The following is a 15468-nucleotide window of genomic DNA, read 5'->3' as shown; positions in this document are numbered from 1 at the left end:
AACTTGTATCAACTTTTATTACAGTAACACTAACTGTGAATGTACCAACATTGTACAAAAATACCTATTAAATACTTGTTTTTACAAACTTTTAAAAAAGGAATAGAAATACCAAGAGAAATAATAATAAAAACATACTTGATACAAATTAAAATGTTAACAATTTTAACATTTATAAACATAAAACATTTTGAAATAGAATAGCATTTAGATGAAGGCACTGTTTGAACTTAAAAAAGAAAACAAATAAATCGTATCGTTACATTTTATATTACGTTTATCTAGTATGAAATAACATTTGAAACGACTTTAATCTCTTAATAAAATAAATGTTATCTTTGCGCGGCCCTTCTACTCTTTCGTATTATATAATAATAACATAATATAATATAATTATCTTCGAATATTAGAATCAAATAATAATCAAAATGAAATCGTTCGTCGCGCTTCAGTCCGACTGGAAAACACGCCTTTACCCCGACCCGCCACCAGGCTGCGTGACGTCACACTTGTTATGGTTCTTCTCCGGGGCGCTGACGTCACGGCTCCTCCTCCCGGGCCCGCCCTCTGCACTTCATGTAAACAACTCCATTAACCCTCTGCTGCACACCGTTGCCAAGAAAAACAAGCTCATGCCAGACGTGGAAGTGAAGCGAAAACGTTGCACTAAGTTGACGACCATTGTTGGTCACGTGCAAACATGTTTTTAGTGTTAAAATAATAATATAAAAGCGGTGTAAACAAGGAGAAAACTCCCTCGACTGTCGCTTATATTTATAAAAAATCTTGACATGACAATTCGTGTTTGTTTCATTAAACCACACGACTTATCATTTTCAATTTAAACACATTTAAAAGAGTGTATCTTGTGCAGCGTTGACGCCCAGCATTGCACTCACACACACACCCCTTTCCTTCAAAACAAGCCGCATGCCTCGAACAATCCCGTGTCAAACCTTGTTTTTCACTTCAAACCAACACGCATGAGTTCGGATCACAAACACTCGCCACACTTACCTGCGTTTTCCTTCCGTGTTTCCACGGATTTCTGTCATGACGCAGCAACAGCAACACCGCGCAACGTGATTGTCGCCATTTTTGCTTGTTATTGGATTCTTCAGCAGCCATGTGACTGAGCAGAGACGAGTGTCAGGAGGAACGAGCGCCCGAGACGTGAAGCAGTCCATGGGTTGTTAAGGCTAATGAAGGTTAATCTTTTTTCCCGAGTTGTTTGTCTGCTGGATTAAGTCTGCTTTCTTTTCTCCACTGACCGAGCTCCTGTTTGACAGCTCCGGGTCGCTGCCGCCGCCGTATGGCTCGCAACAAGTACTCGCACTGTTTACCCCCGAATCTTACCGACACTTTACTTCCTGCTTCCACTAAGAATATTTATAATAAAAACGTAATAGATATACACACATGAAAAAAAATAGTTGAGCCATCAAATTCATGCAAAAAAAAAGTAAATTGAGAGTATGGCACTTACTTAAGTCAACATTATATTTGATTTCTAAAAACTCTACCTGCTTCTATCATAGTTGCCCCTTAATAATTCTAACATGCTTACAATAATTTAAAGCTTTTTTTCTTAATTAACTGAAATCCTCCTTAATCTTTTAAACAATCTTATGGATTTAACTATTGATTATTTGTAGATGTAATGTTCATGTTGATATTGTCCCCTAAAAAGTTGTCAGTGTTTTGAAAAAAATGTTTAAAAAAGCTTTTAAATGTCAATAGTTATACAGAGATACTTCCGTTTACAGTACAAAAAAATCTGTTGGAAGTGAGGAATTCCAAATAAGGAGATTGAGCCTTCAAGAATAAATAATAGACGCAAGATTTTCCACAGGCTGGCGTTAGCTCGTTATTCGGCCCACCTAGTTATGACACCTCTTCATACTTCTTTTTTTTTGCTGGACATCCCCTGTGTCTTGGACTTTGCTATTCCTGGTAGCTATAAGATAATTCTGTGGCAGGACTTAAATTGTTTCATGCCCTCATAATTATAAAATGCATACATTCTTTTTCCTTGTTTTTTCATGTTCTTAATTAAATGAAATCCTAATTAATCTATTAATCATTGATAATAAATCTGCAGATTAAGAATATAAAATGACTGGTGTACTGGCTAACCAAAATATCAATGATATCATAACAGCTTTTATAGTCATTTTCTTTGAAGCGATTCGTTAGGTAAGTAAGTAAATACTCCTCCATCTGGTAACCTTATTTTTATTATATATGCCTGTTTAAAAAGTGTACTTTTGTATGTATTCAATGTTTGGGGTGCATATTTTTCATGATTTATTATTTGCAGATTAAGTAGATTAATGTTCATGTTTATATGGTTACTAAAATGTTTTCAGAGTTTAAGATAAGATCGATTCCAACAATTATACAGAGACTTCTATTACCAGTATGCATAATGTTAAGGTAAGGTATTTGCTTGGTGAGTGTTGGAAAAAGGAGGACAAACACAGAGATAATTAAGATTTATTGAGCCATTGGATTTTCTGTAGACTGGCGTCAGCTCGTGATCAAGTCCTGCCTGGCAATTCCAGAAACCTCCTTATAGGTCTTGTTTGCTAGACATTCTGCGTATCTTGGACTTTGCTAATCCTGGAAGTTAGTTTGTTAGCGTTTTCTGTTACTCTGTATTTTGGTTAATTTTTATTCTCTTAGTTTTCCTCCTCAGAATCCCCCTGTTGAAAGTGATAGTTCACCCACAATTCAAATTTCGCTCATTTTCTACCCACCCTCACGTCAACCTAGGGTTAGAGAGTAGACACTGGGAGCTCGGACAACATTGACCGTTATATGAACATACATTCCTGCATGTAACATGTAAAAATTAACAGATTACTCTGAAAATAATCCCAACCCTTAGTAGTCATGAGCGTGAGTAGAAAATGAGTGAAGTTTGAATTTTGGGTGAACTACTACTTTAAGTTTGTTTGGAATTCTTGAGAAAGGATCGTTTGACCTGTGGGTAGAGACATTTGTATACTTGGTCGCCATCTGGTGGACGTTTTGAGGCACTGTTCTTTTTTCCACCGTTCTTCATTGTAATATCTTCTCTGTATCCTTATTGTCATCCGCTACTGGTTCTCCTTGTTTAGTGATTCATGAAAAAAATATTTTGTTTCGAATTAAGTGATCAAATCTTTTATGAGACTTAATTAAACTATTTAGCCAACACAGGAGAATATCATTTTGTGCAAATAATATATTGAATTTACAATTGTATATATTTTTATTTTTAATTTAGTAACTGTAAGGTGTGTTCCGATGAACCAAATCTTCCCGGGGTATCGATACGTGGTGGTGGTAAAGAAGGACACAGGAATTAGTTTAAGAGAAAAGAACAAACTGCCATGATCAGGGGCCCTGAGAAAGAGATCTATGGCGGCGACGTCTTCAAGTGCTAAGGGCCAAATTTATCTTATCACCTGCCTTATGCAGACCTCGTCCTTGAGCAGAGACTTGCTGTCTCCATCAAAAGATTGTTTCGTTCCCTACATTGACGTGACCTAGATGAAAGCCGAGCACATATCAGGGTGTTATTAAAACACATAAATCTACTGCAATATGAAACATAACCTGTTCATCAAGTGCTTCTTTGAAACGTCCAGATGATGAATGTCCCTACATAGTATTTCGTTTCAAATCTTTATAGGATTTAAAAAATATATCCCTGGTACTGCTTAGGTATATTCATAATGTCGTGTTCCTGGCGCACGAGTTGCAACCTCATCCCATCTCATCCATAAGTGATGGAACTACAGTTCCGCGTCACTGCTCGTGCGCCAGGACTACAGCCTCCAGACTTCCTTCGCTTCTTTGGCGAAAACGCTCGTCCGCATATTTCCTGGATGATGTGCGCAGAGAGAGAAAAAAAGGGCGTTGTGGAGACTCCCGCATTCATTCGCTGTCACACACAAGAAGTGCTCAGGAGAGAAGAAGAGAAGGAGGAAAAGGGGGCGTTTCGTTTATCATCAGACTGGATCCGCGCGCACGGAGACGCACCGCGAGAGATAAACATTGACTTTGCAGACTCGCCAAACGTTTTTTTTTTCTTTCTAACAAACCCCATGATTTGGCTGAAGTAGGGTTTGATTCTCTGTATCCTCGCAGACGTCAGGAGTGCCGCGACATGGATAAGTTGTTCCGAGCCGCGATCATGGGTCCTCCGGGGTCCGGAAAAGGAACCATATCCAAGAGGATCGCAGAAAGTTTTGGGCTCCAGTATCTGTCCAGCGGGCACTTTCTGCGGGAGAGCATCGCAGCGAAGGCAGGTAAGGATGCAGATCTTCGACGGGGCTGCAGGGACAGAGAGACAGAGAGAGAGAGACGCCATGTTCACTGAAATTTGAGATCTTTAAACGATCATCCGGTGAAACTTCATCTCCAAATACGGTGTGTCCACCTCCGGTTTAAAGAAGGTTAGGCGTGAAGCTTTGAAGAGACTCTTTCAAAAAAAGAGTTTCAGTTGTGAATGTGGTTTGAAAAAAACTGTTTATTCTGGAGTCACACTGATCTTGTTCTAATTCGTCATGACAATGAACATGAATGTGCTATTGTTGTTACCCAACGCCTGGAACCACCTTTGACAGATGGAAATATTTGGCATCAGATGTTTAGAAAAACAACAACAATAACTGTTTACAAATTAACGATTGCTTCAAGTCTAAATAAAACCATTCAGATAATCAGGTAATAGTAGTAAATCAAAAGAGAGATGTAATCTTTCCAAGTCCCTGGGTCTGCCCGGGGCCTCCCACCAGTTGATAAACTCATGAAAAAAACACCCTGACAAGATGCCCTCATCCGGCTCCTCCTGGAAAACACTTTCCTCTCAACAAGTGTGCTGCCAATTTATTTAAAAAACCTGTTTTGACAGGTTTTATCTCCATCAGCATACGCAGTTGATCATTGGAGTCGATCCAAGAAGTAAATCCAGAACTTCCTCAGTAATCTGGTTAACGCAATGATTGACAACCAGGGTTTGATGAGCTCAAGGTCAGATTAATGATTGACTGAATTATCTGTGTTTATTTATTTTAAAAGCTAATTTTAAGCCTTTAACAACCAAGACACAACTAGGAAAATCAGAAGCAACATGACAATATCAAACCAGCAAAACAGACGTTTGTGTCCGGACACCTTGTTGTTGAAATGGGAGGAGGTCCTGGGACAGACCAAGGACACTCGGGAGAGATCATGTGTTTGCATCAACTTGGAAGAGCTGCAGGTTGGAGGATCCTGTAAGGTAGGACAGTTACAGATTGAAACAACTTACTAACAAAAGACTAAGTAATGTTTGACCACAAGCTGTGAATCAATGAGTTATTGAGAGCCTGGCCTGCAAACATCAGGGGTCCTCAGGGGCCATATTATAAACTGGAACTGTTGCCAACAAGTCACAGGAAATAATAAATGAAGCAAAAGAGAATTAATAATAACAAGGTAGGAAAAGTAAAATCAATAAATACACTGAGGTAAAAGGGAAAACAAAATGGAATTATACAATGAAAAAATAAATAAACTTATGCATTATTTAGTATGTTGCTCAACTAGAGGAGTTCAAGTATCTCAGGTTCTTGTTCACGAGTGAGGGAAGTTATATTTTGAATAATATTAGTTTGTTGGCTATCAGAAACATTTACAGTTTTTCTTCAGTAGAGCAGCGTAAATAAAGTCTGAGGGCTACATGTTTGTCCAGGTCTTTATTAAATACTCTAAACTCGAAAATATTGAGTAGATATTCAAGCACCCTGAGGTTGTTTATTGGATGAACCGACTTTCTAAAAACAGGGTGTGATCACCGATCAAAATAATCATGTGCTGAGTCACTCTGAGCCTGGACAATGTTGCATGTGAGTCATGTGACGGATGCACGCGTGTCTGAAGACAGGAGCTGGGACACTGTCCAGAATGTCTGTTATCTTTGTTACATAACTTTATTTGTCATGTTTCCATGGAAGTATATCGGTGCTATCAGAACAAATTTAAATTGAAAATGTTTTTGTTTTTTTTATAATTTAATCACCCGAGAAAAAACGTTCCTGTATTGAATTTGTTTTCAATAAAGACTAAAATTCAATCCAAATATCTGACCATTTTCTAAATGAATTAACCATAATATAACCATAATATATATATGTATATTAAAAAAAGCTTGACAATATTTTAGAAAATATTTTATATTGAATTTAAAAGGCTATGAGTTTCAAAATATTGGTATTTGAGTAAAAAGCCATTTTTGTTGGTACAATTATAAAAACATTGAAGGTTGAATTAAAAAGGCTTAAATAAGGATACTTAACACAATGTGTAAAAAAAACCCTTGTCATTATTATACAAAAATCTTGATCGTGAATTTTAAAGGCTAAGAATAAAACTTATATAAAAAGATTAAACTTTTCAATATAAAATGAATTTAAGTATTAAATAAAACAAATGCAATCTTTCAGTCTAGAAACATTGAATTATATATATATATTTTTTTTAATAATTTCAATTGAGAAAAAAAAGTTTTCATTATGTCTTACAGTAAAATTAAACCATTCAATATTATAAGGGCATTTCATCTTATCTCCCAACACACGATCCACGTTTGTTTCAGAGGCGGGCCTGCAGGTGAAGACCTACGTAGACCGAGGAATGCTGGTTCCAGATGCCGTGATGACCCGGCTGATGCTGCCCAGACTGCAGGAGCTGAGGGGCCACAGTTGGCTCCTGGACGGTGAGAGATTTGTTTTTGTTTTACTGCAGCTCACATTGTGTTAATGTTCACTCGTGTGCAGCACGCCAGAGAAGCCGATTGGCCGACCCAGATTCCACCCCCCAAATTGTAGCGTTGCTCGTGATAGAGGCACATCTGCAGCCAACATCTGTTAGTACTTCAGGGCGAGGGCTGGACACAGTAACTGCAGCTCAGCATGGGAGAGTTGAAGAAACTTCTACTGTCTTTGTTATCACTTTAAAACCACCACTACTACTGCTTTTACTAGTACTCTTGGTCAGAACCACCACTACTATTACAACCAAAAATACTATTTGTGTTGTCTGTACTAACGCCAACACTCTTATCCACCTAATCCGGTTTCCCTGCTATTCCAGGCCACGTCTTGTTGAGACTCATACCAGATTTACTTCTTCTGACTCATTGAATCACATTTTCAGCTGCTGCTGCTAACATCGTTGATGAGATTTCCTGCCATTCCTCTACACCTCTGTTAGGTTTTTGCTTCCACATGATATTCTGTTAATAAACACATAACTACTTAATACTACTACTTACTACTTGATACAACTTTGATCTCTACCAGCTGGTAAATGAAGCAGTGTTTGGTGTTGACTCTGTGTGCGTTCTCTCATTGGTTGTAATACATTCTATGAGTCACACAGCAAATACACTAGACTGTACCACCACAAGATTTGTTGAGTTCAAGCTCTAGTACTGCTAATATTACTACAACTAATTATTGCTTCACCAACAACAATTGTTTAATTTATTGTAGTACTTCACCTACTGTTGCTACTAATACTTATACTGTACAGTGTATACATGTAGCTTTTTCCACCACTAAAACTACTGCCACTGTTACTAAAAATGTTGCTACAATCACAATTACTATCACCAGCGTTTTCACTACTACTACTTTAAGCAATTTTGCTACCATGCTACTACTATTAATAAATCCATTTACATTACGAATACTACTATTATTACTACTAAATCCAGTTCAACTACTATCACTTCTACTACATGCTACTATTATTACCGATACTTAATACTATTATATTTCTACAATGAATACTAATATGATTATAGCTTATACTATACTACTGTTATTAATAATGTTGCCACAACCACTGCCTCTAGTCTTGTTACTAATACTACTACCATGTTACTATTACTGCTATTATCATTATCACTTACTTTACTACTACATCAGCAGTTATTGATGCTAATATTACTAAAACTAATATAATAACCTGAATGGTTACTATTGCAATAGCAAAAATCAATTATTAGCAATACTAATTCTACTAATACTGCATGCTTATAATACTGCTAGAAACAATACTACTGTTATACTACGACTATAACTAGTTTTGTCAAAGTAGCAATGTAACAATATTACTAATAACAGTTATACTAATAACACTATAACTGCTATTACCAATTCGACGACGACGATCATTACACTATTGCTTGTACTATAACATGCACTTTTACTACAACCACTGTTATTAGTACTTGTTATTAACCTTAACTATTACTAATAATATTACTTGCATGTTGACTAGTGTTCCCAGCATTTCACATTACAAACACTAGTATATAAAAATAAATCTGTGTGTAAATAACAAAATTCTGAATAACATTTTTATATTTACTTTTACTGTGACGACCATAATAACTATTGCAAAAACTGTAATTATACAATTATGATTCATCAGATACACAACTGCTGTGTATCTTCTTTTGTGTTCATGCTGCTGTTAGTAAAGCAAACCATCCAGTAATGCTTGAATCCAGGAGGTAGTTACAGTATGTAATGAAGGTGTTATTACACAGGAAACAACCGTCTGATGGCAGGCGAGAGTTCAGGTCGGGTCAGAGGCAGCTAGTGGTGAGCGAGGAGTAGTTGAGGGTTAAAGATTGACGAGGAGTGAAGGTCATACGTCGATGACAGCGATTGGGGTAACACCAGTTTAAACTTCGAAACATAGTCGGTAAACAAATCCTGCTCAAGGGCGACAGATTTCAAGTTTAGACGGACAAACACGATGTTTGCTGCCTCCTTCGCCACGTTAAACATTCTTATCTCGTGAATCACCCGCCTCTTGCCCTAAATAGCTGGGATTGAGGAATCAGAGAAAGAAAAGGGATACATTCCGTTTTTTAAAACGTGTTTGTTTGCTCACAGCTCACACACTTGTGTGTCGCTTACAGACAGAAATTCCTCCTGAGCTCCGCCAGAAAACACGTCGCTCTGAGAGAAATAAAACGAGGTTCACAGGAATCGTTTCCGTGGTGACGCAATTCTATTATTTAAGAAATCACACGCCAGATTTTCCATGTTCAGCTTTAAAAAAGGAGAAGTAGTAAACTTCCTGGCAAGTGTGGAAAAGGAAGAAGATGTTTTCCTGTTGATTAAGAAACTGAATACTCAGCAACAGACTAAATACAATAGATATTTACTACAGTTATTACTACATTATCATAATCATCATGTACACTTCTTATCTCACAGGGAGGTTTTAGGGGCAATTCTATCAGGTCAAAGTAAAAGGGGACAAGAAGACCCTCATGAAAATAGAGACATGTCCAATTTTGAAGGGATATAAAGCATATGTGTTACATTCTTTTCAATTCCAGAATTTCAGCGTCTCTTCTGTCCTGTTTTTTGGGGATATTTCTCTTCCGGGCCTGGTATTTCTGCTAGTAAAATTGGAATTGTATTACGTTTTTTTAACAAAACAATTTTATTTGAAGTAATCATTTTACTACATACTCATTTGTGATACTTTTTCAGTGCAGCTGAGTACTACTATTAGTAGAACTACTGCTGTAGCCACTGCTACAAGAACTGCTAACATTGAATACAGCGACAAGGCACACAAAATATACAAATAAATGGGAGTACATTTAAGTAGAATTTGTTTGCTAATTATTTCGGGGGTGGGAGGGACTCAAAGTACATCCTCATCATCAAGAGAAGTCAGTTGTGTGGAGGAGGCCCCGGGGCGGACCCAGAACAGCTATCACAACCACTACCTCTAGTCTTGTTACTAATACTAGTACTTCTACCATTTCCACTGTTATTATTACTGCTATTATCATTATCACTTACTTTATATATATACCATCTGAACGGTTACTATTGCAATAACAAAAATCTATTATTAGCAATACTACTACTGCTAATACTGCATACTTATAATACTGCTTGAGACAATTTGCTGTTATACTATGACTTTAACTAGTTTTGTCAAAGTAGCAATGTAACAATGTTACTAGTAACAGTAGAACTAATAACATTATAGTATCTATTACCTTGTTACTATAACTGCTATTATCAATTCAACTACAAAAAGAATCATCAAATCAGTCTGTAAATAACAAGATTATTTTCTAAAAATGTCCATGATAAATAAATGTGAGTCAGCTCTCTGAAGACGAACACAGATGGACTGTTCTCTGTCTGCAGGGTTTCCTCGGACGCTCTCGCAGGCTCAGGCCCTGAACAGCCTGTACCAGATGGACCTGGTCATCAGCCTCAACATTCCCTTCGAGACCCTGAAGGATCGGCTGAGCGATCGCTGGATCGATCCGAACAGCGGGCGAGTCTACAACATGGGCTTCAACCCGCCTCGGGTGAAGGTACGATAACCAGCGATGATGTCATCGGCGGGAGCCAAACATGATTGAATCGAGTATGAGGTTGAACTTTGAAATTCTTCCTGCTGCTTATTTAACTGCTTTGGTTTTTGTTGCCAGCGTGGGCTGAAGCTCGTGGTTAAATAAACACCAGTGAAGGACAACATCGCTCGTTGCTCCTGGGCCTCGGAATAAAAAACATTTTTAATTAGAACAGAGAAGCAGAATGAGTGCACGAATAGAGCATTCGTGCAAAACAAATAGACTCAAGGACTCATTCATTCCTCGGGCTATTAAATTGTACTATGTATCCTTTGTCTTTGTTATTTTTCTTTGATCTATGTTCTTTATCTTTATCTTTACACTTAGACTGTGTCATCTTGTTCTTTCTCTTTCTGTTCTTGTTCTTATTTTATTTTTAATTATTTTTTATGAAAAACTGCTGTATTTTCTGTGGCTATTGAAAAAAAACTATTTTTAAAGATCAATAAAGTTTTATCAATCAATCTATTAGTTTTAAGAGGGATCCATAGTTTTGCTCTACTAAAAAGAAAAGGAAACTACAAACTCTTTATTTTAGCAAATACTAATTTTTTCAGCATCGAAATCACAATTTTAATTTGAGAAATCACAACGTTTTGCCTTCTATTAAATATTTCAATGTACAAATAAAATTAACAGTTGAACACATTAAATGTCAAAGTATTACATGTATTTAAAAAATAATTGTCCATTGAAGTGCGAAAATTCAGTATTAGAAATTAATATTATAAGTATCTTAAAGAAAATCCCAGGAAATCAAATTGGGATTTTTTTTATTGCATAATGGTTCAGAAAAATAGCATGAATCACATACAAACAAGCAATAATTATGGCTCTTAAACTTCTGGAAAAGTGCTCTACAAATATAAAGGACTTACTTACTATTATACAACCTAATTAATTGAATGTTTATCATGTAAAATACCAAGTTCAGCTGAAACAAATAAGTTAAACAAATATAAAATAATTATAATAAAAAATACACACAACAGTAAACATTCTTCTGAGAAAAGTAAAAACAATCTTTCTACCTGTGATAACTTATTTTGGATATGTTGTTTTACCCGATTACAATGCCGTAGGATGAGAGCAGGAAACATCAGGAGAATTGTGATTTTTTTCTCTCTGAAATATCATACGGTATTTGTGGTCATACAGGGGAAGGATGATGTCACCGGAGAACCGCTGATTCAGCACGACGACGACAAGCCGGAAGCTCTGATGGCCAGACTGAGACACTACAAGGACGTGGCCAAACCCGTCATCGACCTGTACAAGTCAGTACTTTACACCTCAACTTTAAAAACCACCAGCTTTTTTAAGGTGTTGGTTAAAAATTTTGCGACATCTAGTTGTGTGTCTGCGGATGAAAGTTACGTTGATCATGCTTGACCTCGCATCACCATCTGAATCTTTTCTTTCAAAGCAACTAGCCGTTACATTATGACCATCCGTCTTCTATGGTCTCTAGCTCCTTTGATTCAAACCTTTGAAGGTCTTCATTAAACTGTAAAGTGTCTTGAGATAAATGTTTTATGATTTGACACAAAATAAATTGAAATAATCTTATCGAAAGCAATAAAAACAGAGATGCAATAAAACAACAACATTACTCCCAGTGAGATCTCCCTATCACTTTTTTGTTTCTATTTTATTTCTTAACTTACGGTATTATTTTTTATTTAATTTGATTAAAATAGCCTTTATTGATAGTATTCTAGTGTGTCTCTATAGGGCTTGAGAGAGATTTATGAGTTAAAAAACATTTATTTCCAGTCTACTCTTTAATGAATTTTACATTAGCATGGTGGTTAAAGCAATGACAAATTAAAAAAAAACTTTCTGTTTGTACTGATAAATGAAAACTTGTTTTAAATATAAAGGTTAAATAAAGTTATTTAATAAAATATTTATATAAAGTTATTTATTGTATATTATAAATATAATTTATTTGGATCATGAAGCAATAATGCATTTTATTACTGAATAACTTGTTGAAATGAGCTTCAATGATTTGAAATGGGATAACTGGTTTTGTATATCCTCGCAGCACTGTTATCAGTGAGCAGAGAAGCATATGGAGCACAAATGCTCCTTCCCAGGTGCAAAACAAATAGACTCAGGGACCCATTCATTCCTCGGGCTATTAGATTGTAGAATTCTGAGTTCGGAGGCAGGAGTGGAGTAAAAGTATCTGGATGTTCTGTTCTATTTTAATCTTTGTATCCTTTGTCTTTGTTATTTTTCTTTGATCTATGTTCTTTATCTTTATCTTTAGACTTAGATGGTCTATAATAATAATCATCTTGTTCTTTCTCTTTATTTCTCTTTGTTCTTGTTCTTATTTTATTTTGATAATTTTTTATGAAAAATTGCTGTTTTTGCTGTGGATATTTTGGAAAAAAAACAATTTCCTGAAGGAGACCTCCTGAGGGATTAATAAAGTTCTACCTAACCTAACCTAACCTAACCTAAAACTGTTGTTTCTCTGCAGGTCACAAGGAATCCTGCACTCGTTCTCGGGCACCGAGACCGACCGCATCTGGCCGTACATCAACTCTCTGCTCAGCACCAAGATGCACACGCAGCCGGCGGACGTTCGCCAGCCCTGACTCCCCGGTCGCTGCATTAGTGCGACCTTGAAGGGACAATGGTAAAGATGTACATACGAGTCTGAGGAGATCAAAATTAGTGGCTGTTGTTTACATGTTTTTTAGATCTGAAAATGTCGGCGAAACAATAACACAAAATCTTCAATATCACGCAATATTTAGTCTCATTTATGCAGCAGCGGTGAAACTGACTTCTTTAGCATTTCTAACGTGACTTCGCGGGAACGCTTCATGGTGCTGGTGCTTCTTTGAGGTGTGGTTCGCTGGATACAAAAGTGTGTGAAGACACTATACTTACATTTAAAACCCCTGAATGTTACTGTTTTTATAACAGATATTTTGAAGTAATTATCTTTTATTTAAAACTAAAAGACAAAAAAGGTTAATACAATTTTAACTTGGAAAATTGATAATTAAGTATTTTTACACGTTTCCCCAAACCATTTAGTTTTAATACATAGAATAAACAAATAAAAGAAAAATGTTTCTGATATTTTCCACATTACAAATGTGCCTTTAAAATGCTCTTTCTTAAAAATAGAACATTAAGTTAAGTACAGAAGGAGGAAAACAACATTTATTAAAATAAGGTAACGTTTTTTATTAAAGTACAGGACAATCCATGAGAACCAAAAACAACACTTCAGAGGTTCATAGAAAGGGAGATAAAAGAAGAGGAGAGAGAGACAGAGAGAGAGAGAGAGAGAGAGAGAGAGAGAGAGAGAGAGAGAGAGCCAGAGAGAGGGAGGGATAGGAAACAAGGACCGGACTAGAAAGATAAGGGATTTAAAATTAATAGTATTATCTCCATGAAATGTATTTCTGATATATTCATATATTATACATCAATTTAAAAAAAATCAATATATACTGTAAGTTAGGTGCACCGTATTTTCCGGACAAAAGGCGCACTTTAAAACATTTAATTATCTAAAAAGAAAGACATGTGTGCCTTATAATCAGGTGCACTTTATATGTTAAAAAAAGTTTGAAAATAAACCCTTTATTGATAGTGCGGCTTCATAAAAGCGGCTTCATCAATATAGTGCGGAAAATACGGTAATTTAATAAGTGATTCAGCCAAACTCAATGTCTAATTACAATAATAATAACATTCCAAGACCAAAGCTGACAAAGAAGTGGTTACTTTTAAAATGTGTCAAACATTTGTGGAATCATTTCTACTTGTATATCAACAGTGCTGTAAATAATGTATCAAACACGAGTCGTAGAAAGATGTAACCACACTTCTCGTCTCCATGTATATGCACGAACTCTGTTTAGTGCCTTCACTGTTACCTTGAGACGTTCTGTTGTTCAAGTCTTCCTGCCACTCGAGTGTTTTTATGTTTGTGAGAGTCGAGGAATGATCGGCGTGTTGGTGTTTGTGATCACGACTCTCGTCGACCGACAGCAGGTGAGACGCGGTCGTTCACCGGGTCACGGCAATAAGTGGAGATGAATGTGAGGAACAATCACCAAAGAGAAACTGAAAGTCTGTCAATAAAAATGTCAAATTTTCATCTTTGGTTTGTCCTCATTTCCAACTTAAAAAAATTAATAATTGTGTTGACACTTTTGTTTTCAATTTACAAGTTGTTATTAAAAATAAGATGGATTGTGTTGTGTAAAGTCATTTTGAGTATATCTGAAGTCTGCTAGGACTGTTCAGGATTGGGATGGAAATTTTGCTAAAATCATAATTCATCTAATTTGACCTACATTTCCTGTCTTCCTGTCAATCATAAAAGACATTTCCATCCCTATCAACAACCACAGAATATAAGATTAAAGGTAAAGAAAAGTCAGTAAAATAACTTTTGGTATTAGGATGTTAGGAATATTGTTATGTTTATATTGTTGCATAATCATGAAACTAATAAGAGAATTAATTCATGCATTCATTTTCTGTTCCGCTTAATCCTGTATGGGGGATGCAGGAAAGTATCCCAGTTTCTTTGGTTGAGAGGTGGGGGACACCCTGGACAGGACTCCAGTCTGACGCAGGACACACAACCGTCCACACACACACTCATACATAGGGACAGTTTCCCTAAATTCTCAATCAACTTCTGTATGTTTTTGGACTGTGGGAGGAAACCGGAGTGCCTGGAGTAAACCCATGCAACACAGGGAGAACATACCAACTCTTCTTTCCTACCCCAAGAGAATAAATGGCATAAAATAAAAGCATAACCTCATGATATAATTCGCAATTTAGTTACTAAGTATTCCAGTGTCTAAACCTTTTTTATCTTTTTCATGCAAGCCTATGTGCGAAGCTGAGTAATCTGAGAGAGACCGGTAGTGTAACTTAATAGAAGCTAGTTGAGGAGGCCCTGGTGCAGACCCAGGGTGAAATAGCCTGGTTTTCCATCAGAAAGGCTGCTGAAGGTTAGAAAGCAAAAAAAAACAAAC

At 36.4% G+C, this 15468-nt stretch overlaps 1 protein-coding gene across 1 annotated transcript; it reads left to right on the top strand.

Annotated features, from left to right (window-relative positions):
* The first annotated feature begins 1072 nt into the window (after positions 1-1072).
* On the top strand, positions 1073-14571 carry ak4 (adenylate kinase 4). The gene is made up of 6 exons (XM_087784964.1): positions 1073-1208; positions 4138-4298; positions 6629-6748; positions 10227-10399; positions 11597-11715; positions 12933-14571. Exons 2-6 carry the CDS (start codon positions 4157-4159, stop codon positions 13048-13050), a joined length of 672 nt encoding a protein of 223 aa, XP_087641090.1. The 5' UTR covers positions 1073-1208; positions 4138-4156; the 3' UTR covers positions 13051-14571.
* Positions 14572-15468: the final 897 nt, after the last annotated feature.

The sequence above is a fragment of the Callionymus lyra genome, chromosome 2 (genome assembly GCF_982586985.1).
Source record: "Callionymus lyra chromosome 2, fCalLyr1.hap1.1, whole genome shotgun sequence".
NCBI lineage: Eukaryota > Metazoa > Chordata > Actinopteri > Syngnathiformes > Callionymidae > Callionymus > Callionymus lyra.
The sequence above is the reverse complement of the archived record's forward strand: the minus strand, read 5'-3'. Positions and strand labels throughout refer to the sequence as shown.

Bases quoted from the DNA above. Each gene is read 5' to 3' on its own strand.
- ak4 (XM_087784964.1), top strand. From the start codon at position 4,157: ATGGATAAGTTGTTCCGAGCCGCGATCATGGGTCCTCCGGGGTCCGGA. The intron at 4,299-6,628 runs GTAAGGATGCAG...CGTTTGTTTCAG, and splicing joins GAGCATCGCAGCGAAGGCAG to AGGCGGGCCTGCAGGTGAAG. The intron at 10,400-11,596 runs GTACGATAACCA...GTGGTCATACAG, and splicing joins TCAACCCGCCTCGGGTGAAG to GGGAAGGATGATGTCACCGG.